Source organism: Notolepis coatsorum (assembly GCF_963971535.1).
Source record: "Notolepis coatsorum genome assembly, chromosome: 2".
In the NCBI taxonomy this organism is placed as follows: domain Eukaryota; kingdom Metazoa; phylum Chordata; class Actinopteri; order Aulopiformes; family Paralepididae; genus Notolepis; species Notolepis coatsorum.
The window spans coordinates 227,205,951-227,228,259 of record NC_140166.1 but is presented as its reverse complement, the minus strand read 5'-3'; the positions used below and the strand labels follow the sequence as shown (position 1 = coordinate 227,228,259).

Sequence of the window (22,309 nt, the reverse complement as noted above, 5' to 3'; positions counted from 1 at the left end):
GAACATAGTAATTGTAGTCCAATGGCAGAATTCAATCAATAATAATGATGATGATGATAGTATACATTAATATAATAATTATAATAATAATAAGGATGTATACATAATAATAATAATACATAATAGCACACTGCAGCAGAGTCTGCGCTGTGTTTAGTATTAAGAGACAAGTTCCCCAGCCGTTAGTTCTCCAACTATTGGCAGCAGTCCATGCCCACGGTTGTGGAGCCTGATGGCTACTGGCACAAAGGACTGGCAGAGGCGGTTTGTGGTGTGTCGGGGGGGGGGGGGGCTCCTCATCCTGGCTGGCTCCTCATAGAGGGGGTGGGAGCCGTGTTCTCCAGTATAGCGTCCAGCTTACCCCTCATCCTCCTCTCTGCCACCACCTCTAGTTTGAGCAGTTCAACTCCCACTACGGAGCTAGCCTTCCTCACCAGCTTGTTCAGTTTGGTTGGTGTCTCTTGAGTTGATGTTACAACTAAGGCTGTCCCCGAAGCCTGTTTTTGGGATTCGAACTTCGTCAGGGTTTTTCGAACAGACGTTCGAACCTTTGTTTAATAAAAATAATAAAAAATTCAAAAAAAAATGTCAAAATACATTTTATTGAATTTTTTAAATATCCTCAAACTAAATCATTTTTTTTATCCACTTTTTCGCCCCATTTTCTACTTTTCTCCCATCCCAATTTCGTATTATCCAATTCTTCCCTCCCCTGTCTTGAACGTTGCTAGACTATGCCTCCCACTGGTCGGTTGTAGTGAGGACAGAAGCCTTGCATCACGTGTTCCCTCCGGTACACGAGGAGGCAGCCTGTCGCATCTTTTCACCGCAGCAGCTCGAACTCTCAGTGGCGAGGAGTTACGAGTGGGAGGCTCACGCTGCCCCCGCTACTTCCTGCTTCCGCCGCACCGGCGTCACCAAACCGACCTGTAGGAGTCGCTGTCCACAACTTCCAATCCCCACCCACCGGCTTTCCCACCCTCTAACACTGCCAATTGTGTTAGTATGAACGACCGGCCAGCCGGTAGCAATGCCGAGAGCTGGGCTCGAACCCAGCGTATCCTGCGTTAGTGGCGAGCGCCTTGCCCACTGCGCCAATCAGCCGCCCTCTCAAACTAAATCCTCAATTTGAATAAAGTGATTAATCTGATTAGATGAGTATTTTTTTTTTATTAAATCAACTTTCTTTAATGAATATAACTCATCAGTTTTTAATACTATAATATTAGTGTAGCCTAATCTTTATCTGCAACTGTGAAGAAAAACCCCATTGGTTTAAGCAGAATGAATAGACACATAAAAAGAATATATAAAACATTTTTATTTATTTATTTTATAAAAAAGAATATTATTCAAATGTTGATTTAGAATTCGAATGCCAACGTAACGAACAAAGGTCTGAATGTTCGAACGTTAGTTACAACCCCAGCATACCATGGCGAAGAAGGGGACGGACGCTGGCTACCACAGACTGTGGTGGTACCAAAAGGATTGCCGCAGCCTATTATACACGTTGAAAGACCCGAGTCTCCTCAGGAAGAACAGCCTAGCCTGCTCTGTCCCTTCCTGTAGAGGACCTCTGTGTTGTCCGACCAGTCAGGTTTATGATTCAAGTGAACTCCCAGGAACTTGTAGGTCTCCACCTCCTCCCATTGTTTCACCATTAGTCCACCACCAGGGAGCACATAATAATATTAATAATAATAATAATAATAATAATAATAATAATAATAATAATAATACATCTGATTTATATAGCGCTTTTCCAAATGCTCAAAGACACTTTAACAAAACAAACAATACAATACAGTTTTAGTAGAGAGAAATAAAAAAAAAGTGAGAGAGGAAGGAGTTCATGGGTTGAAAACAAGGGTAAAAAGGTGGGTTTTGAGGGCTTGTTTGAATGGTGCAAGAGTGTCTGCATGGCTGATATGGTTGGGAATGGCGTTCCAGAGGGTGGGGGCAGCTGCAGCGAAGGCTCCGTCTGTCGCCCCAGGTCCGGAGCTTAGTCCTGATGGGTTGGAGGAGGTTAGCATCTGCGGACTTGAGGCAGCGGGTAGGCGTGTGGTGGAGAAGGAGGTCAGAGAGGTAGGAGGGGGTCAGGTTGTTGAGGGCTTTGAAGGTGATGATTCGAATTTTGAACTGAATCCTGTACACATGCTCCTGCTGGTGCCAGGGATCTAACCTGCTACCTCTTTACCTGCAGGCTATCCTGCTACCTCTTTACCTGCAGGCTTATCCTGCTACCTCTTTACCTGCAGGCTTATCCTGCTACCTCTTTACCTCCAGTCTTATCCTGCTACCTCTTTACCTGCAGTCTTATCCTGCTACCTCTTTACCTCCAGTCTTATCCTGCTACCTCTTTACCTGCAGTCTATCCTGCTACCTCTTTACCTGCAGTCTTATCCTGCTACCTCTTTACCTGCAGTCTTATCCTGCTACCTCTTTACCTGCAGGCTATCCTGCTACCTCTTTACCTCCAGTCTTATCCTGCTACCTCTTTACCTCCAGTTACTCATCTGAAACCCTTATCTCTTGTCTTATCGTAACGTTTATGGCAGGCGTCTGCGTGAAATGGAAATCCTTCCTCGTTAGGGAGATTCTGTACACAGCTCTCAGGTAGGTCCCAAGCTGGGATTGGGGTCAGCGTCAGCGCTCTGTTTCCTACACCGAATGACCCAGCAAGTCTAACAGGCCACAGAACAAAGTCTTCTGGGAAGGAACCACACTCCACAACCCGGTGTGTAATCTGTGTGCCTGGTCTGGGAACCGAGACCCTCAAATTCCACCCTCAGTTCAAAGTCTTTTCATGGTGTAATGCAGGATTATCTAAATTGTTTGGGATAAAAATTGTTTAGGGTGGTGGACCCCAACCCACCCAAAAAAGAAGGTAAACAAGTTATTTGGAATTGATTATATTAAAATCAATCGGACTATACCTACATTAGGACTAATATGTTCCTAATATTTCATAAAATAGTTGATTTAGACCCCAATAAAACACAGCTTAAAGCAAGGGCATGTGTCTATGTGACCTCACCAATAATCCAATCCTATTCATAGAAACCTTATGAATGTGACTGTGTCTTATGATTTTACAGATTTGGTAGCCAGACCCAGTTCTACTTTTACATGTCTTACCAAGTGAAGTGAGTGACATATGCTAGAAGGAAAAACAGAAGGGAGTGGACTGTGTGTCACTGTCTACTCCCCGTTGTTTCTTCTGGGTGTCAGGCTGTGATTACAGGCTCTCGGTATTGTTTATCAAGCCTCACAATGAAGGAATGTAGAATCCAGTGTCAGTTTTGAACAAATAACAAGTGATTCAGAGCTTGTTACTGGAATTCTCCCGTGCAACAGAATCCAAAAGGAATATTAATGGGGGATTTGAAGTGCCCCTTAACACTTTGATTACCACTGGTGAACATGGTAAAACGTGGTTAAATGCCTCCACCCACTTCAATGATAGCGTTGTGAACGCATAATCTCTGTCTTAAATTATGGCTATGTGTCTAATCTGCCCGTCGCTTATCAATGACTTGTTTGCAGTCAACATTGTCGAAACGGATTGTTTTTTAATCGGTTCATTTCCGTTTTATAGCATTTTGAAAAGCCCTCGTTTTTCAGGAAAATATATAGATTCCGTGATAAACGGCATTTACTGGAATATTCTGGCATACACAAAAACGTTGTTATTTTTCGGCCTATTTATGAATAGTTTTCAAATAAACGCTAGATTATCGCTAGTATATGTGTACTTATGCACGCTATAGAAGCGGGCAGAAATATCGATTATCTTATTTCCTGATCAGCGCACACACACACACACACATATGGGACACGTTGATATATCTGTGAAAAAAGCTCTGATTACCCTAAGACTGGTAAAATAGATTCCTTACCTCAGATCAGATGTTATCCAAAAAGATTATTCCAATTCCTGATCGCCATTCCAAATATCGATCGCGTTTATTGATTCAGCGTTGGGTACTGTAAATATATATTCCACGCGTTTTCCGGCCCGGCGATCAACTTGGGTCTCTTCAGTTTGCTTGACGGAAAAGTAAAATGAGGAAACTGCCCCCCCCCCCCCCCCCCCCCCTTCATCAGTCTAAACTAATGGGGTGCAGTTACACAGGGAGAGACGATAGGGGGCGGTATCTTCCCAATTGAGCTCAGAGAGACTCTGCAACACTAGCGTGAGGCTCGATTGATGACATATGAATTCAAATCGCCAATAAAAAAAAATACGACAAACAAACGCTATATGTCGTTGGCGGCACTCAACTGGCGGCATGAACTAACGACTTATAGCGTCGTTGGCATCCAAAGTGTTAAGCAAGGCACTTACTTAACTCCCCCTCACGCCGGGGACAGACCAGAGGCGCGCGTGGGTTTCATGTGCGAGAACAGCTTCCGTGGCCGTCCACACCGAGTCCGACTTCAGAGCGGGACTTTAAAGATCATTTACATTGGTACAGCTGTACATGCCTAGTCTATATGCGAAGTCAGTCCCTGTTTGAAGATTCAATATTTCCAGTTCCAGTGTTTTGTAGGGCTGTCAAAGTTAATGCTTTAACTTTGGAGATTAATTTAAATGATTTAAAGCGTTAATTTCTTTTATCTAGATTCATCTATGGAGTGAACATTTTTCAACGTTCTGAACTTTCAGCAGTATATTTGCTTGTTCTTTTTTTGCATTGACTCATGCACCTTTTTGAAAATCATCTGACATGAAGATGGAACACATTTTTGTTGTTAATATGATTTATATTACTGGTAGTTCATACAAGACATTATCGTCCTCTAAGCCAATCTGCACTTTAACATAGGCCTGGGTTGTTTTTATTTCTGTTGGCGCCGTGGATATAAGAAAGAGGTCCAGTTGAGACAATGTTGATGGTTTTGTTGAACATTTGTATTTCACAGGAGAGAAACTGTATTCAAAGAAAGCTATTAAAATAGTCTTTGAATCTAAATATACTTTCTTTGTGTTGATTTTACATTAATTCCATGATTTTACTCAAGTAAATATCTGTTACAAGCTTCGGTCTTAAGTAGAAAAATGCGATTTTTTTAATCTATTACAGAAAATTGTGAGATTAATTAGTTAATTTTTTAAAATCTATTGACAGCACTAATATTTTGTGATCATCAATCTTCGAAGATATAGCAGTTACTTTGACTTGGCCGCTGGGCTCTTTAGTGACACCCGCCTCCTTGCTCCTCCAGGTTTGCGCTTCACCAAGAACCCAGCCAACCTGACGGTGACTCAGGGGAACATGGCCAGGCTGGGCTGTGCCATCGAGGGCCTCAGCGAGCCGGAGATCATCTGGATGAAGGACGGAGAGAAGCTCTACAGCACTGACCAGATGTACATCACCCTGGGAGACCATCACTGGGAGACCTTCCACAGGTAGGAGGGGGTGTGTGTGTCTGTTTGGAGGTAACTAAGGCTGAGACCACTTATTGATTTATCGATAACTGCATGAAATCGCTAAGTGGCATCACTTATAGATTGTTTTGCATGTGAAAAAAAAAGAATAATAATAATAATTTTAAATACTTTTTTCTTAAAATAATTTATGTTATTTAACGTTACGTTTGTGTGTGTGATAATATTTAAAATAAATTGTTTTATATATATATATATATATATATATATATATATATATATTTTATAATAATAATTTAAAAAAATCAATATTTATCGATAATTTTGTCCCGATTTATCGATTCTTCCAAATGGCATATCGTCTCAGCCTTAGAGGTGAACCCCTTGTCTGGTCTTGTCCCACAGCATGTAGATGATAAGTTATATCTCATTACTGGCAATCGCGTCTCGCTCTCCCTTCTGAGATATCATTATCTTCAGCACCTACTGTGCCCATGGAAACCAAACACATGCACCCACCTGCACGTGACCACGCCACTCCCCTGCGTGCCCCTACAACAGGCAGGAAGTGGTCACGCCCTCACCCTTCCTCATTCTTTTCCAAACGCGGAAGCTGCTCATATGCACTTGCAAACGGGTGGAACTTTGTTATGAAGCGTAGGGAGAAATTACGCAATGTTGGGCTTTCGCCAGAAGTACGCCAGCCCCCGGAACCTTCTCGGCACGTCCAGACAGCACGGTGGTCCTATCCTGTGTTTTCCTCGTTGCTTGACAGCGGACCGATGGACTTCGCGCGGCGCTTGGCAGTCGGCCCACGTCGCGTTCAGGTAGGACCTGCGCTGGCAGGCTTTGGTACTGGCATGTTTGATACTGCTCGTTGTCTCGTGAGACGACCGGGCGATGTATTAGCGCGGGGGGCTGGGTGTTTGGATAAACGTGGTCATCATGACTCATTGTTGAATGTTTTTCCAAGTATCTTAGCGCGCGCAGCTGGTGCTAATGCTACAATGTTTGGGGCGCCGTTTCCCCTGTACCCCGCCGGGGCTGTCTTCACTCTTCCCTCCTCTTAACCATTCATGCTGACGGTCAATCGGTGTCTAATGTTGGGGGTTTAGCTGAGGCTTATTTACCCTTTACATGGGTGGATGGGCTGATGACAGGGCTCAGGGCAGGTGTGCATTTGTGAATCTATTAATTGAAAATGGGGGACCCTGATGTAGACAGGACTAACGTTTTCTCTGGTCTGCATCCCCTTAACAATTGTGTGTATTGGGCTAGCCCATTCTGCAATATGTTAATAAAGTTTTCATTCATTCATTCGTTAACCCTTACACGGGTACATGCACAGGTGTGCCGCAGTGCAGGTTATTGCATGACTACTAGTGGAGCAGTGCTTCACTACTAGTGGAGCAGTGCCTATCGGACAGCGTGGGGACCACACACCATGCATGTCCAGCTGCAGAGCAGGCTGTCCTCAGCAAGCTAAGCCGGGAAGATGCTCAGCGGGGGAGCCTATGTCACCAGGGGTGATGGCCGCTCCCCCTGTATCAGACCGCCCCTTCTGTCGCGGTCCCCCCCTTGGGTGCGATTGCCTCGTTGGTCGAGTCTGGGTGCGATATCCCGGCTCCGCGAGACACCCTGCTTGTGCGGTTGGCGAGACCAGGGTTGACCACGCACAGCGGGAGGGACCGGGCCACCTATCTACGATTCCTAGCGGACCAGCGGCAGTTGGCGGCAGGGGCGCTTTTGGAATTTTTACCACGTATGGCTGCGGCAGTAGCCATATGTCGGTGTGGATGGAGAGAACGCTGAGGGTGGCGCTTGTGTTACAGTTTACACACCCCCGCCCTCCGTTTTTGGGTTTGGTACAGACTCTATTATCAGAGTCCATGGCAGTGACAGCCCTGGCCGAGGAGATTCGTTCTCTGGCGGCGAAGCAGGCCATCGTCGTGGTCCCAAGGGAGGACGCGATGAGCGGCGTTTACTCCCGATATTCTCTGGTGCCCGAGAAATGTGGGGGTGGGGGGTGTCAGACCCATACTGGACCTGTCCCATGGAAGGTTCAGAATGTTGACCGTCACCCACCTGTTAAGCGCTGTCAGGTGGGAGACTGGTTCACCTCCATAGACCTGAAGGATGCGTATTCACATCCCGATCTTCCCTCCTAGGCCATACCTACGCTTCCTTTTTCAGGCCTTAACGTACGAGTACCAGAGGCTGCCGTTCGGCTACTCTCTGGCTCCTCGCATCTTCACCAAGTGCGTGGAGACCGTGCTGGGGCCTCTGCGTCGTCAGGGGATACAAATTTGATTCGACCCTGGACGACGTTCTGGTCTTCGGCCGGTCAGAGAAGATCGCCAGGTCTCATACCAGGCAGGTGGTGGAATTCCTCCCAGTCTGCAGTGTGTCAGCTGGCGCTATCCGAGGTGCTGAAGTTCTTTTGTTCCTATTGCTGTCTTGTATTGTATGAGTCCTGGCTCTAGGAGGAATCACGAATAGTATTCGGCCAATTCCACCGCAAAAGGCATACAAGTAACAACAGTTGCTGGTGGCCGACTCCCGGTGCACTCTCTGGGAGCCACCGGCACGTATATGCATATGGTCTGGGATTGCCCACCAGTGGCCCATTTTTGGAGATCTATAGCAGCTAAACTCTCGGGCATCTGTGGTGTATCGATTCCACTCACGGCAGCAACATTACTTCTAAACGATATATCTTTACTACCAACATCCATACAACAGAAAATAATTATTCTGGCAGGCGTTACAGCAGCCAAAAAGCGTATCGCTATGAGATGGAAAGAGCCTGAGAAGCTCACGGTAATTAACTGGTCCCTGACATTGCTGGATGTTATTTATTTGGAGATCTCGACTGCTCGGGTGGTTGGGGTGGGACAAGCAAAAGGAAATGTCCAATGTCTAATGTATTTTTGTGTTGTGATGTTTGGTATTTAGTATTTAGTATTTTGTATATTTAGTTAAGTTTTGATCGGTAGGTATTTATTATTTCACAGCATTTAACCGTCTGTAGTGTGGTAGTGAAAGGGTTAACCTTCTGTAGTGTGGTAGTGAAAGGTTAACCTTCTGTAGTGTGGTAGTGAAAGGTTAACCTTCTGTAGTGTGGTAGTGAAAGGTTAACCTTCTGTAGTATGGTAGTGAAAGGTTAACCTTCTGTAGTGTGGTAGTGAAAGGTGAAAGGTTAACCGTCTGTAGTGTGGTAGTGAAAGGTTAACCTTCTGTAGTATGGTAGTGAAAGGTTAACCTTCTGTAGTGTAGTAGTGAAAGGTTAACCTTCTGTAGTGTGGTAGTGAAAGGTGAAAGGTTAACCGTCTGTAGTGTGGTAGTGAAAGGTTAACCTTCTGTAGTGTGGTAGTGAAAGGTTAACCTTCTGTAGTATGGTAGTGAAAGGTTAACCTTCTGTAGTGTGGTAATGAAAGGTGAAAGGTTAACCGTCTGTAGTGTGGTAGTGAAAGGTTAACCTTCTGTAGTGTGGTAGTGAAAGGTTAACCTTCTGTAGTATGGTAGTGAAAGGTTAACCTTCTGTAGTGTAGGAGTGAAAGGTTAACCTTCTGTAGTGTGGTAGTGAAAGGTGAAAGGTTAACCGTCTGTAGTGTGGTAGTGAAAGGTTAATCTTCTGTAGTGTGGCAGTGAAAGGCTTAATAATGTATTTATATTGTAGCCTATTATTCACAAAGGATCCTGTAAATGTGAATGGAATGGCTAATGGTCTGACAGGAAAAGGCCATGTTGTGTCACATTAGGTGCACCTGATTATAGCATTCTTAAAGCGCTGGAATGTATGAAAGCCTATATCTAATATGGTGTCCTAATCTCTTCTGGCTCAGTAAGCAGAACAGGTTAAATCCAACAAGTCCAGTTGGGGGGGAAAGATTCTAGACAAAACAAATGAATTGGACTCTAACCCACAACGTCTCTAACCCGCATGGCCTGCTTAATAACCCAGTGAGTCACTCTATAGAGAGCTTATGTGAAGTATTTTATTTTATTTTTATCTATAAGAATTCTTTCTGGTATCCATGTCCTATCATTATGTTTGCTGCTAAATCACACCTTAAATAATCCAATTGATGTCATCATGTTGGACTTTGTGGTAATGTAATTTAAGTCCAATAGTATCAAATTGAAACAAAAATGTATATTTAAATTTTTTTATCTCAAATTGTTCAAAGGTCATTTAGTGAGAAACTGAAATTCACATTTTGTTTTTGCCGGCATCACAGGCAGCATACGATCACACTCGTAGGCGATGAACAGTCATATAGACTTTAGGGGTGGGAATCACCAGAGGCCTCACGATACGATACTATCATGATACTTGAGTCATGATACGATAGTATTGCGATACTAAATATATTGCGATATACTGAGTATTGCGATATTAATATTGCGATATATTGCCTTATTACCTTTTTTCAACTGCAAAGTAAAACTTTATCAAGTTTTATCTAATAAAATAAAGTTCAGTCTGTTCATCTCACTTCAATAATTTTTATTGCAGAACATGGTATTTTCTCAAGCAGACAGATGTAAACACTGTAATCTGTGTTGCATGTACCTGACAAACTGAACTGTTTGTATTACAGTCATATTCCAACTTAACTGAATGCACATGTGTGCGTGTGTGTGGACTATTGTACTATACAGGTATTGAAATGAACAATGCTACTTCCTTATAATTTTTTTTTTAAATACAAACCAATTATTATTATTATATATTTTTTAATAAATAATTGAATATCGATACTTGGCGTCCCTGTATCGATACAGTATCGCCACGCAAAGTATCGCGATACTACTACGTATGGATATTTCCCCCACCACTAATAGACTTAGCTATATCTTCATCTGAAGTATCATTCTAGAAGGCAGCACAGCACACATTAGATCACATGATGCAACCACTGATCCCCAGGGAAGGGAGGCGTTTACAATAAGCTACTGTAGAGCCAGACCCAGTAGACCTTTTAGAAGGGTCATAAAGTAGCTTAGTACACGTGATTGTCTGTCATTCATATGCTCCGATGATGTCATCTCTACACGTAACGTTTCCTTGGCGACATAAAAAGGCACTCACTCACACCCACATCCACCAGTGAACGGTAATGAGGCGATGGAATGCTCTCACTCAGCCTCACTCAGCCTCACTCAGCCTCACTCAGCCTCTCACTCAGCCTCACTCAGCCTCTCACTCAGCCTCACACAGCCTCTCACAGCCTCACTCAGCCTCTCACTCAGCCTCACTCAGCCTCACTCAGCCTCACTCAGCCTCTCACAGCCTCACTCAGCCTCACTCAGCCTCTCACTCAGCCTCACACAGCCTCTCACAGCCTCACTCAGCCTCTCACAGCCTCACTCAGCCTCACACTCAGCCTCACTCAGCCTCACTCCCGTTCAGCAATCATGCTTCGCCTCTGCCTCGCCTCCAGATCAGTAATGAAACACTACCCGGCTGTGACATCATAAAACCACAACAAAGTATCTTCTTTTCCCACAAACTTTAGCGGAAAAAGCATCAACAAAAACCCGCTTTAGGAAATGAATGGACCTCATGAATTAATGCACGTATACATGAATGAACCCCACAGGGCTTGGGAGCTCCTGGTAAATCTTCGAATGGACTGATCTCTGTAAGCTAGCAAACACCCTGTGGCACAAACGCACACATTGTCTTCGAGCCAAAATACGGGACTAACTCAGCCAGTGTACAAAACAAACACGGGTACTTTGGTGATGTCGGTTACCGTGACCCTTAAAGACATCATAACAATCTTTATAGTTAATTGAGTGTTTCTGACATTTTGTTATCTATTTCTTATTTGTTATGCTCTTATTTGCCTACGTTCACGTCCTTGACAAGACAACAACACAATGTCTTCCCCAGGGATAATAAAGTCATCTTATCTTATCGTTAAACAAGACCTCACTACTGTGCTGGTAGTTGCGTGTTTTGGTATATGGTCTGTTTTGGTCTTTTATTGTTGGTCTAAATCTATTGTTCTGTTGAGAAGATTGAATGGGAAGAGATAATGAATATACTGAATATGAATCTTTTTAAATGTGTCTTGCCTTCGACAATTCCAAAAGAAAACACAGCTGCGGGCGGGGGGGGGGGGGGGGCTACTAACTACATGCATCATACTTTAATATCTTATCCAGAATACAGATCACATTTATTTATTCACATTTAATACTAGGCGTAAATGGAGTCTTAAATACTGTAATTGTAATGGAATATCTTTGAGGAGCCAAAGCCTTTTGACCTGGAGGGCCAAGGGTCCAAATGTAACACAAGTGGTGGTCTGTGAGCCAAACAATGACACTAGACATTGATAAGTTAATTAATATAACAGTGCACTTTAGGATTCATTTTAAAATTCTTTTATTTGCTTTTAAAGCCCTTCATGACCTTGCTCCAACCTACCTCTCTGAGCTGTTGCAGGTCTATACACCTTCTCGCTCTCTCAGGTCAGCTGACCAGCTGCTCCTAGTAGTGCCTACAACTAGGCGTAAGCTCAGGGGGGACCGTGCTTTCTCCGTTGCCGCCCCCAAAATGTGGAATGAGCTGCCACTGCAGATTAGGCAGGCCTCATCACTGCCCCGTTTTAAAGGCCTCCTTAAGACCCACCTCTTCTCTCTGGCTTTCGACACCATGTAGCTTGTTGATTTTATGATCTTATTGTCTTACTGTGTTGTTGTTGTATCGTTTTGTTACTGTTTCCCTTGCTTTTAAATTTTTTTTTTAAGTACTCTGATCTATTTAAACTTGTATTGCTGCCTATATTTATCTAATGTTTTTTATCTCTGTTTTGGTACTCTTGTTTTTTTTTTTTTTTTCTATTTTTAGTGCTGCTAATAGTTTTTAATATGCTCCCCCTGTACAGCACTTTGTGCCCCTGTGGCTGTTAAAGCGCTTTATAAATAAAGTTGGATTGGAAGTAAATAAGGGTATTTTTGGTCTAATGTCAATGTGTGTACCTTTTAATACTCACCCCCCCCCCTCTGAAATAGTTAAATTGCATGAAAATGGACCAAATATAATATTGAATCATTCTCTGGAGCCATTAAGAGCGCCAGAAATAATGCTGTGTAGAGGCTGAATTGACCTGCAAGTCTTACATTGAGCACCCCTGCTCTATACGCATTGTTTTGGCATTGTGTGTTGTGTTTTGCAGTGTTCTCAGCTGTCTCTAAGCTGTGTACTATGTGTTTGCAGTGTTCTCAGCTGTCGCTAAGTGTGTACTATGTGTTTGCAGTGTTCTCAGCTGTCTCTAAGTGTGTACTATGTGTTTGCAGTGTTCTCAGCTGTCTCTAAGTGTGTACTATGTGTTTGCAGTGTTCTCAGCTGTCTCTAAGTGTGTACTATGTGTTTGCAGTGTTCTCAGCTGTCTCTAAGCTGTGTACTATGTCATGTGTTTGCAGTGTTCTCAGCTGTCTCTAAGTGTGTACTATGTGTTTGCAGTGTTCTCAGCTGTCTCTAAGTGTGTACTATGTGTTTGCAGTGTTCTCAGCTGTCTCTAAGTGTGTACTATGTGTTTGCAGTGTTCTCAGCTGTCTCTAAGCTGTGTACTATGGCATGTGTTTGCAGTGTTCTCAGCTGTCTCTAAGCTGTGTATGTCATGTGTTTGCAGTGTTCTCAGCTGTCTCTAAGTGTGTACTATGTGTTTGCAGTGTTCTCAGCTGTCTCTAAGCTGTGTACTATGTCATGTGTTTGCAGTGTTCTCAGCTGTCTCTAAGTATACTATGTGTTTGCAGTGTTCTCAGCTGTCTCTAAGCTGTGTACTATGTCATGTGTTTGCAGTGTGAAGTCTGTGCAGCAGCAGGATGCAGGGAAGTACTGGTGTGAGGTGGAGTTCCATGGCCTCACCATCTCCTCTGAATCAGCATGGATCACTGTTGAAGGTGACTCATCATCACACACTCCTCTAGTTCTGCATCTGCCCTCTACCGTGCTCCCCTCTTCTTTCTCTCTTCTCTCTTTCTCCCTCTCTCTCTTTTCTCTCTTCTCTCTTTCTGCCTCTTCTCTCTATCTCCCTCTTCTCTCTCTCGTTCTCTTCTCTCTCTCGTTCTCTTCTCTCTCTCTTTCTCCCTCTTCTCTCTATCTTCCTCTTCCCTCATCTCTTTCTTCCTCATCTCTCTCTCTCATTCTCTTCCCTCCCCCTTTACCTCTTCTCGTTCTTCTCTCTCTTGTTCTCTTCTCTCCTTTCTCCCTCTTCTCTCTCTCTATCTTCCTCTTCTCTCACTCCTTCTCTTCTCTCTCCTTCTCCCTCTTCTCTCTCTTTCTCCCTCCCCCCTTTCTTTCTCCCTCCCTCCCCTCTCTCTCTATCTCCCTCTTCTCATCCCCTCTCTCTCTTTCTCCTTCTCTCTCTCTGTCTCCCACTTCTCACTTTCTCTAACTCCCTCACTCTTCTGTCTCTCTCTCTCTTCTATCTCTCTTTCTCTATCTCCCTATAGAGATAATGAATATACTGAATATGAATATTTTTAAATGTGTCTTGCCTTCGACAATGCCAAAAGAAAACACAGCTGGGGGGCGGGGGGGGGGGGGCTAGTACATGCATCATACTTTAATATATATGCCATTAATATGACATTAATATGCGTTTGACCTTATCCAGAATACAGATCACATTTATTTATTCACATTTAATACTAGGCGATGTAAATGGAGTCTTAAATACTGTAATTGTAATGGAATATCTTTGAGGAGCCAAAGCCTTTTGACCTGGAGGGCCAAGGGTCCAAATGTAACACAAGTGGTGGTCTGTGAGCCAAACAATGTCTCTCTCTCTCTCTCTCTCTCTCTCTCTCTCTCTCTCTCTCTCTCTCTCTCTCTCTCTCTCTCTCTCTCTCTCTCTCTCTCTCTCTCTCTCTCTCTCTCTCTCTCCCCCTCTCTCTCCCTGTTCTCTTTGTCTCTCTCTTCTCTCTCTATCCGTCTTCTCTCTCTCTCTCTCTCTCTCTCTCCCTCTCCTCTCCCTGGTCACTGAGGTGTCTCCGTCTCTCCTCAGGGGTGCCTCACTTCACGTTGGAGCCCCAGGACGTGTCCACCTTCCCTGGGGTCCCCTTCAACCTGACCTGCTCGGCCGTGGGGCCCCCGGACCCCGTGGACGTGCAGTGGACGCTGGGAGGCGCTCAGGCGGGAGACTCCATGTCCTCCCCTTCTGTCCTGCTTGTTCAAGGTAATAATAATAGTAATAATATATTCGATTTGTAGGGGCGCTTTATAATTGTGGAGCAGATCTCAAAGCACTAAAGTGTAAAAGAACATAAAAGCTAGCAAGAGAGTAAAAAAAATAAAGAATATAAAATAAGCAAGACTAAAACTAGCGGCACTGTGGTGTAGTGGTTAACACTGTCGCCTCACAGCAAGAAGGTCCAGGGTTCGATTCCCGCTTGGGGACCAGGTTTCCATGATGCCAGGTACCCAGGTGGGGTATCTCACAGGACTTTCTGTGTGGAGTTTGCATGTTCTCCCCGTGCTCGCAAGGGTTTCCTCCAGATAAGATAAACCCAATGGAAAAACATGCACAACAACAGATCGCTAACGCTGTGGCGTCCTTGACGAAGACGGGCAGGAGTACTTGGATTGGTCCCCGGGCGCGGCCCTCGCCTGTCTGGAAGGACGACGGGATGGGTTAAGTGCAGAGACGAATCGCATCGGCGATCCTACAAAAAACAATGCATGCGTGTGTGTTCCGGTGTGTGTGTGTGCTAACCGCTAACATTGAGGATAATTGCATGCCAATTAAAGACCTCTGAACAGGTCCTGCATTATTATTATTAACTAGTAAGGAGTAAAGAGCATAGAATAAGAAGGGCTAAAACTAGTAAAAGAACATAAAATGTGTGGAGCTAAAACTAGATACAAATCAACAAAAGGCTCTATTAAAAAGATGAGTTTTGAGGCCCTTTTTTAAAAGCATCCACAGTCTGTGGTGCTCTCAGATGGTCAGGGAGAGCATTCCACAGACTGGGAGTGGATGAGCAGAAAGAAGATCTTCCACGGCGCTGGAGGAGGTTTGCCTGGCCGGAGCGGAGGTGTCGTGAGGAGGATTGAGGGGGGATGAGTTCTTTAAGGTAGAGCGGGGCAGGGCGGCCGGGTAGCGCAGCGGACTAAGCGTCTGTCTACCACCACAGAGCCAGTGGGAACGAATCCGGCTGTGGTGCCTCCGGCTTGGCCGACCGTCCATACTAACACAATTGGCAGTGTTAGCGGGTGGGAAGCCGGCGTGGGTGGGTCCTGGTCGTTGTAAACAGCGACTCCTACAGTTCGGTCGGGGCGCCTGCACAGCAAGGGAAGGATCTGGGAGAGGTAGTGTGACCCTCCACACGTTACACTCTCCCAGTGAGAGTCCGCACTGCCAGGTGAAAAGAGGCGGTGGGCTGGGTACACATGTGTCGGAGGAAGCATGTGATAGTCTCCGCCCTCCCAGACCGACGGTAGGGGGTAGACTGCGCAACGACCAGGAAGGGGATTGGAAATTGGCATAACGACTAACATTGGGATGGGAGAAAAACGGAAAAAGAAAAGGGGGAAAAAGACGATAACAAAGTAGAGAGGGGCGTTTCCGTGGAGGCACTGGTGAGTGAGCAGTTTGAGGTACCATGTGTTGCAGCTGGGTTATGTAATTATACAGTATGTTTTGTGAGTGAGTGAGGTACCTTTTCTAAATGACACCTATTCAATAAGGCTGTTCTTTTGATCGATATTGAAATCACAAATATTACCCGTTAACTCCAGAGCATCGCATGACAACGACTGAATTTCTTTTACCTTCTCGACCAAAGGCTGCTTTTCTGTCATCTTCTACAAAGTTACCAAATACATTTTGAAATAACTGGAGAAACATGCCGTGTGACCTTCTCGGCCCCGTCGCCTCTTCTCAGTAAGGTCCGCCGCATTCAGGCTGCCTCACGTCTCACCACGACTCCCCCTCTTCTCCTCTCCTCTCCTCTCCTCTCCTTTCCTTCCTCTGTCCTTCCTTCTCCTCCCTCTCCCTCTCTCTCTCCCTCCCTCCCTCTCCCATTGTATAATCTATAAATCAAAATCAAATCAACTCAAATTAATTTGTAAAGCCCAAAATCACCTTCTCATCCTTCTTGGATGTCGGTGATAGTAGTGTTGCTATGGATGATCGATGGGTGGAGAATAAAACGTGTGTGTGTGTGTGTGTGTGTGTGTGTGTGTGTGTGTGTGTGTGTGTGTGTGTGTGTGTGTGTGTGTGTGTGTGTGTGTGTGTGTGTGTGTGTGTGTGTGTGTGTGTGTGTGTGTGTGTGTGTGTGTGTGTGTGTGTGTGTGTGTGTGTGTGTGTGTGTGTGTGTGTGTGTGTGTGTGTGTGTGTGTGTGTGTGTGCATTTTGTCTTATGCTTGCAGTACAGGCTCAGTATTAGTCATACATTGCTAGGAAACAATTATATGGCTCTCTTGCTTCCTGGCTGCACACACACACACACACACACGTACACACAGGGTTACTCACTCCCTGTCTTTGGAGTCCGGTTGGTGTCTGCAGTAGAGGTGTCACAGTTGAAGGCACCACTAGGAGGATTCATTACACATTGTAATTCAACTTCCAAACCTGCAGGATTACTGCAGAAACATAATGAGAATGAAAAACGATGGATGTGACTGCCACCACCTAGTCTACCCATATATTACTGTTTACACACCCCTATGATAGCCAGGTACTATAATATATGCATCTAAAACTGTTTGGTCATATCTGCATATATCCCTGTTCACTTACCTGTATACACTCCTGTATACTATATCTATATCTATCCCATACCTACTCTTACTAGTTATACCACTGGCCAGTATGGCTTACTACCATAGTATATGTATACCTGTATCACTGTACATAATTCGACTGTACACACATCAGTTTAAACTTTAGCATATATTACTCAGTAGCTTGTTATATATATTTATATATTGTATATATTTAATCACTTGTACATTGTATATTGTTAATGCACTTTACTGTTACATTTGCACTCTGGTTAGAGGCCAACTTCTTTTCGTCACACTACTGTGCAATGACAATGAATTAGACTTGAGTTGAGTCTATTTGATATTGATATTTTGTGCGATTGTGTCGGATCCACAGGAGTTCTGTTGAAGGCATTATGATGATATGATACAATTATTTATATTGCGCCCCTCAACCAATAGTTACATCAGTCCGGGGCGCATCCCTGGGAAAAAAGAAAAAACATAAAGACAGGAAACAATAAGCAAACTGAAGAAAACCTTTATAAATACATGCAGGCCAACCAAGCAGACAGAGAACAGATGGACATAATACACCTGTCATACTACAACACAAAACTAGCTCAAGGATTTTTTTTTATGGCGAAAAGGTGGGGTTTGAGCATGGCCTGCTTACAGATTTTTTATGTTTAGTGGGAGCTTGTTCCAGAGTTTTGGCGCTGCAACTGCGAATGCTCGGTTTCCCTTCCTCACCAGAGTGTGGGATTTTAACCCTTTCACTACCACGGTTAACCTTCTGTAGTGTGGTAATGAAAGGTTAACCGTCTGTTGTGTGATAGTAAAGGGTTAACCTGCTGTAGTGTGGTAGTGAAAGGGTTAACCTTCTGTATTGTCGCAGTGAAAGGGTTAACCATTTGGTAGTGCGGTAGTGAAAGGGTTAATGCAGATTTGGAGCTGGCTGATTGGACCAGGAGTTCCTCGATGTAAGCTGGGGCGAGACCGCTTAGGGCTTTGTAAGCGAACATGACGATCTTGAAATGTATTGTTTGTTTGACCAGGAGCCAGTGTAGGGGGAAGCAAGGACTGGGGAGATGTGGTCCTTCCTCTTGGTGCCCGACACGAGCCCGGCGGCTGCGTTCTGGATGAGTTGAAGGCGGTTGATGCTTTTGTCTGCCACACACCAGAATAGAGGGCATTGCATTATGGCTCAATAGAAGCCTTTCCACACGCGAGTTGATTCATCAACAAAAATAACTCCACGTTCACGGTTAGCCAGGGCTGTTCACCCTCTCCTCCCGTCAGCAAAACAAACTGCAAAATAATCTGTTAATGTGGTCCCATCATGAAAATTAGGCTACCAATTGTTTCTGAAAATGTTCTCATTTGTTTACTGTAATTATACAAAGGTATCACCACCAATCTGACAATGATATATAATATAATTTTGTAAAAAAAATATCTCTGTAGCTTTAATCAATAATCAACCGTCTCAAATAAATAAATTGCAGAAAATAATCTGATTCTATTGAATTACTGCATCGATGCTTGGGCACGAATTTGAGTGTGAAGCAGGTGTCTGGTGATGGAGGTGTGTGCAGGACTGGCTGCTGCTCGCAGCGACATGTGGGTTTACACACCATGACTCTATAACACCTGTTTATCTGTAAATACAGGTGGTTTATTGCTTCATGTGGGTGTGTGCTATAGCTTGTCATTTAACTGCAACTTAAAATAGTAGGCTATGGGTTTTTATGTCATTTTCGAACATGTAAATGTTCTTTTTAGTTTTTTTTCCATTTCATTGCTAGAGATTAATGATTTTTATTTTTTTTTGTATTTATTTACATTGAAATAAAGATTTCAATACATTTTTTATTTTTTAAGCAACCTCAAATATTATGCTTTTAGACTATATGGTTTGTACTTTGTTATGTCATTTGGTGTTTTGTCGGGTGGACTTGTTCAATTTAGGTCAATTCTCCTTCAAGGAGGGTGAGAACCTGACCTAGTTATACTTAATACAGTGTATGACTGAATGTGAAGCATGTAGTTTAACAAATAAAGCTCAACAGCTGGAGATTGACACTCATGTTGTCAAAGTCAGGGGGTCAGTTCTGTTGAGGCCACCTGCTACAAAGTATGTGCTCATGATGGTAAAGGGTACTGTGCATAATACTGTGTGTACTCCAGGGTTAGTATGTACTCTAGGCAGGGTAGGGCTGGGCGATATGGCCTAAAAATAAAATCTCCGATTTTTTCACACCACATCCGATTTAAGATTTGAATCGATTTCGTTCTCTTAAAAACTAGAAATGACAAGGAAATCATTCAAATAAGCTTTGTTTTTATTTGACACATATATATATAAAAGGTTACTTTAGTTTTATCCCTATTGGGATTAATAGTGCAATAACTTGCTTTTTCACCAAACTTCACTTAAAACAAATAAAAGGTGCCTCTTGATCATCAAACAAGAATGAATTTAATAAAGTGCAAATCTAACTTTCACCAAACATCACTTTTTGTAAAATATAATGTGACTCTTTTTTATAATTTTTTTATCGATTTTCATTTTTTTAAATCGTCCTAAATCATGAATTCGAATTAATCGATAAAATAGATTAATCGCCCAGCCCTACTCCAGGGTTAGGGTTAGTGTGTACTCCAGGGTTAGTATGTACTCCAGTTAGTATGTACTCTATGGTTAGTATGTACTCCAGGGTTAGGGTTAGTATGTACTCCAGAGTTAGTATGTACTCCAGAGTTAGTATGTACTCCAGGGTTAGTATGTACTCCAGAGTTAGTATGTACTCCAGAGTTAGTATGTACTCCAGGGTTAGTATGTACTCCAGGGTTAGTATGTACTCCATGGTTAGTATGTACTCCAGAGTTAGTATGTACTCCAGAGTTAGTATGTACTCTATGGTTAGTATGTACTCTATGGTTAGTATGTACTCCAGGGTTAGTATGTACTCCAGGGTTAGTATGTACTCCAGGGTTAGTATGTACTCTATGGTTAGTATGTACTCTAGGGTTAGTATGTACTCTATGGTTAGTATGTACTCCAGGGTTAGTATGTACTCCAGGGTTAGTATGTACTCTATGGTTAGTATGTACTCCAGGGTTAGTATGTACTCTATGGTTAGTATGTACTCCAGGGTTAGTATGTACTCCAGGGTTAGTATGTACTCCAGGGTTAGTATTATGTACTCCAGAGTTAGTATGTACTCTAGGGTTAGTATGTACTCCAGGGTTAGTATGTACTCCAGGGTTAGTATGTACTCCAGGGTTAGTATGTACTCTATGGTTAGTATGTACTCCAGAGTTAGTATGTACTCCAGGTTTAGTATGTACTCCAGGGTTAGTATGTACTCTATGGTTAGTATGTACTCCAGGGTTAGTATGTACTCCAGGGTTAGAGTTAGTATGTACTCCAGAGTTAGGGTTAATGAAATCTGCCTCCTCTTTCGTCTTTGGTCTCTTTGTAAGTCATCTGAACCGGTCTGTCTCTTCTGCTGGTTGTGTTTGAGTTGTTTCCAGTAATATATTGAGCGATGTTATGTCTCTTTAAAGTTAAATTCAGCTTATTATGTAAATTAGTCAATTATTAAACCGCAAACGCGGCTTTAATGTTTACGTGCCGATATCCAGCAGGTCATGTTGCACACGGTAGCTTGTCATTAATTAAGCTGCACCGTAACAGATTACTCAAATCCTTGCAGATTTATTTTGTATTTCTTTAGTGTTACATCACACTATGAAGGGTGATCACAGGGGCGACAGTGGTTCAGGAAGTAGAGCAGTCGCCTGGTAATCTGAAGGTTCCTGGTTCAATTCCAGCTCCTCCCGGCAGCCTGTCGGAAGTGTCCTTGAGCAAGACACGTATAACCCCTAACTGCTCCCGCCATCAGTGTGTGAATGTGAGGCATAAATTGTAAAGAGCTTTGGATAAAAGCCGTTATATAAACGCTGTCCATTTACCATGATCACTAGATGAAGGGAGGCGATTCATTCTCTATAAAGTTAAAGGAACACGCCAACATTTTGGGAACTTATTTTACCGTCTTCTCCAGAGAGAGACGAGAAGATAGATACCAGTTTCCTCTCTGTGCGTTCAGTAGAAAGCTATCTGGCTGCATGCCGGTTAGCCTAGGCATTGTCCAACTAACAACTCTCCCGAAGGCTAACCGGCACTGTCCGCTTTCATTCATTGTGCTAAGCTAGGCTAACATGCAGCCAGATAGCTTTCTACTGAACGCACAGAGAGGAAACTGGTATCCATCTTCTTGTCTCTCTCTGGAGAAGACGGTAAGCTAATTTCCCCAAATGTTGGCGTGTTCCTTTAAAGGGTTTGTTAGTTTTCAGGCATATCGCAGCGACGACCAGAACCTGCCGATTCCTCCTGAGCAACGTCAGAAGGATCCGCCCCTTCCTGACAAAAGAAGCCACCCAACTCCTCGTCCAATCAACAGTCATCTCCCGCCTCGACTACTGCAATGCACTGCTAGCTGGCCTCCCGGCCACTGCCACCAAGCCTCTTCAACTCATTCAGAACGCAGCGGCCCGCCTGATCTCAAACCTACCGAAGTCGGCCCATGTCACCCCACTTCTTAGGGACCTGCACTGGCTCCCCATTGCTGCACGAATCCGCTTCAAGGCCCTCAACCTAGCATACCGTGCGGCAAAGGGAACCGCTCCCGCCTACCTCCGGTCAATGGTCTCTAACTACACACCCTCAAGACCCCTATGCTCTGCATCTTCTGGCCGCCTCAGACCTACTCCTATCCAAGCTCCGGGAGGGTCATCAAAGAGAAGTCGCCTATTCTCAGTCCTTGCCCCACAATGGTGGAATGAACTACCCACCCCAGTTAGGACAGCCGAATCACGTCCAATCTTTCGCCGTCGACTAAAGACGCACTTCTTCAACCATTATCTGAATTAAAAAAAAAACAAAAAAAAAAAATCTAACCCTAACTAACCGTACTGTCATGCACTTGTCCTAATAAACTAACCTACACTGTAGCACTCAACACTTTGATGAACATTGTTGCTCAGCTGATAGAGTTGTGCCCTTCCTGATGGCTTGTCGTACAGAACTTGTAAGTCGCTTTGGATAAAAGCGTCAGCTAAATGACTAAATGTAAATGTAAATGTATATCGGGCCTGGTTTAATTGAGGCGTCT

General features: G+C 43.8%; 1 protein-coding gene across 1 annotated transcript in view; it reads left to right on the top strand.

Moving 5' to 3' along the window:
- Nucleotides 1-22,309, top strand: part of tyro3 (TYRO3 protein tyrosine kinase) — an 88,912-nt gene that overhangs the window by 8,993 nt on the left and 57,610 nt on the right. The window contains exons 2-4 of the mRNA XM_084336921.1: nt 5,233-5,416; nt 13,215-13,315; nt 14,422-14,592. Coding sequence (XP_084193047.1) covers nt 5,233-5,416; nt 13,215-13,315; nt 14,422-14,592 — 456 coding nt within the window. The remainder of the gene's footprint in view (nt 1-5,232; nt 5,417-13,214; nt 13,316-14,421; nt 14,593-22,309) is intronic.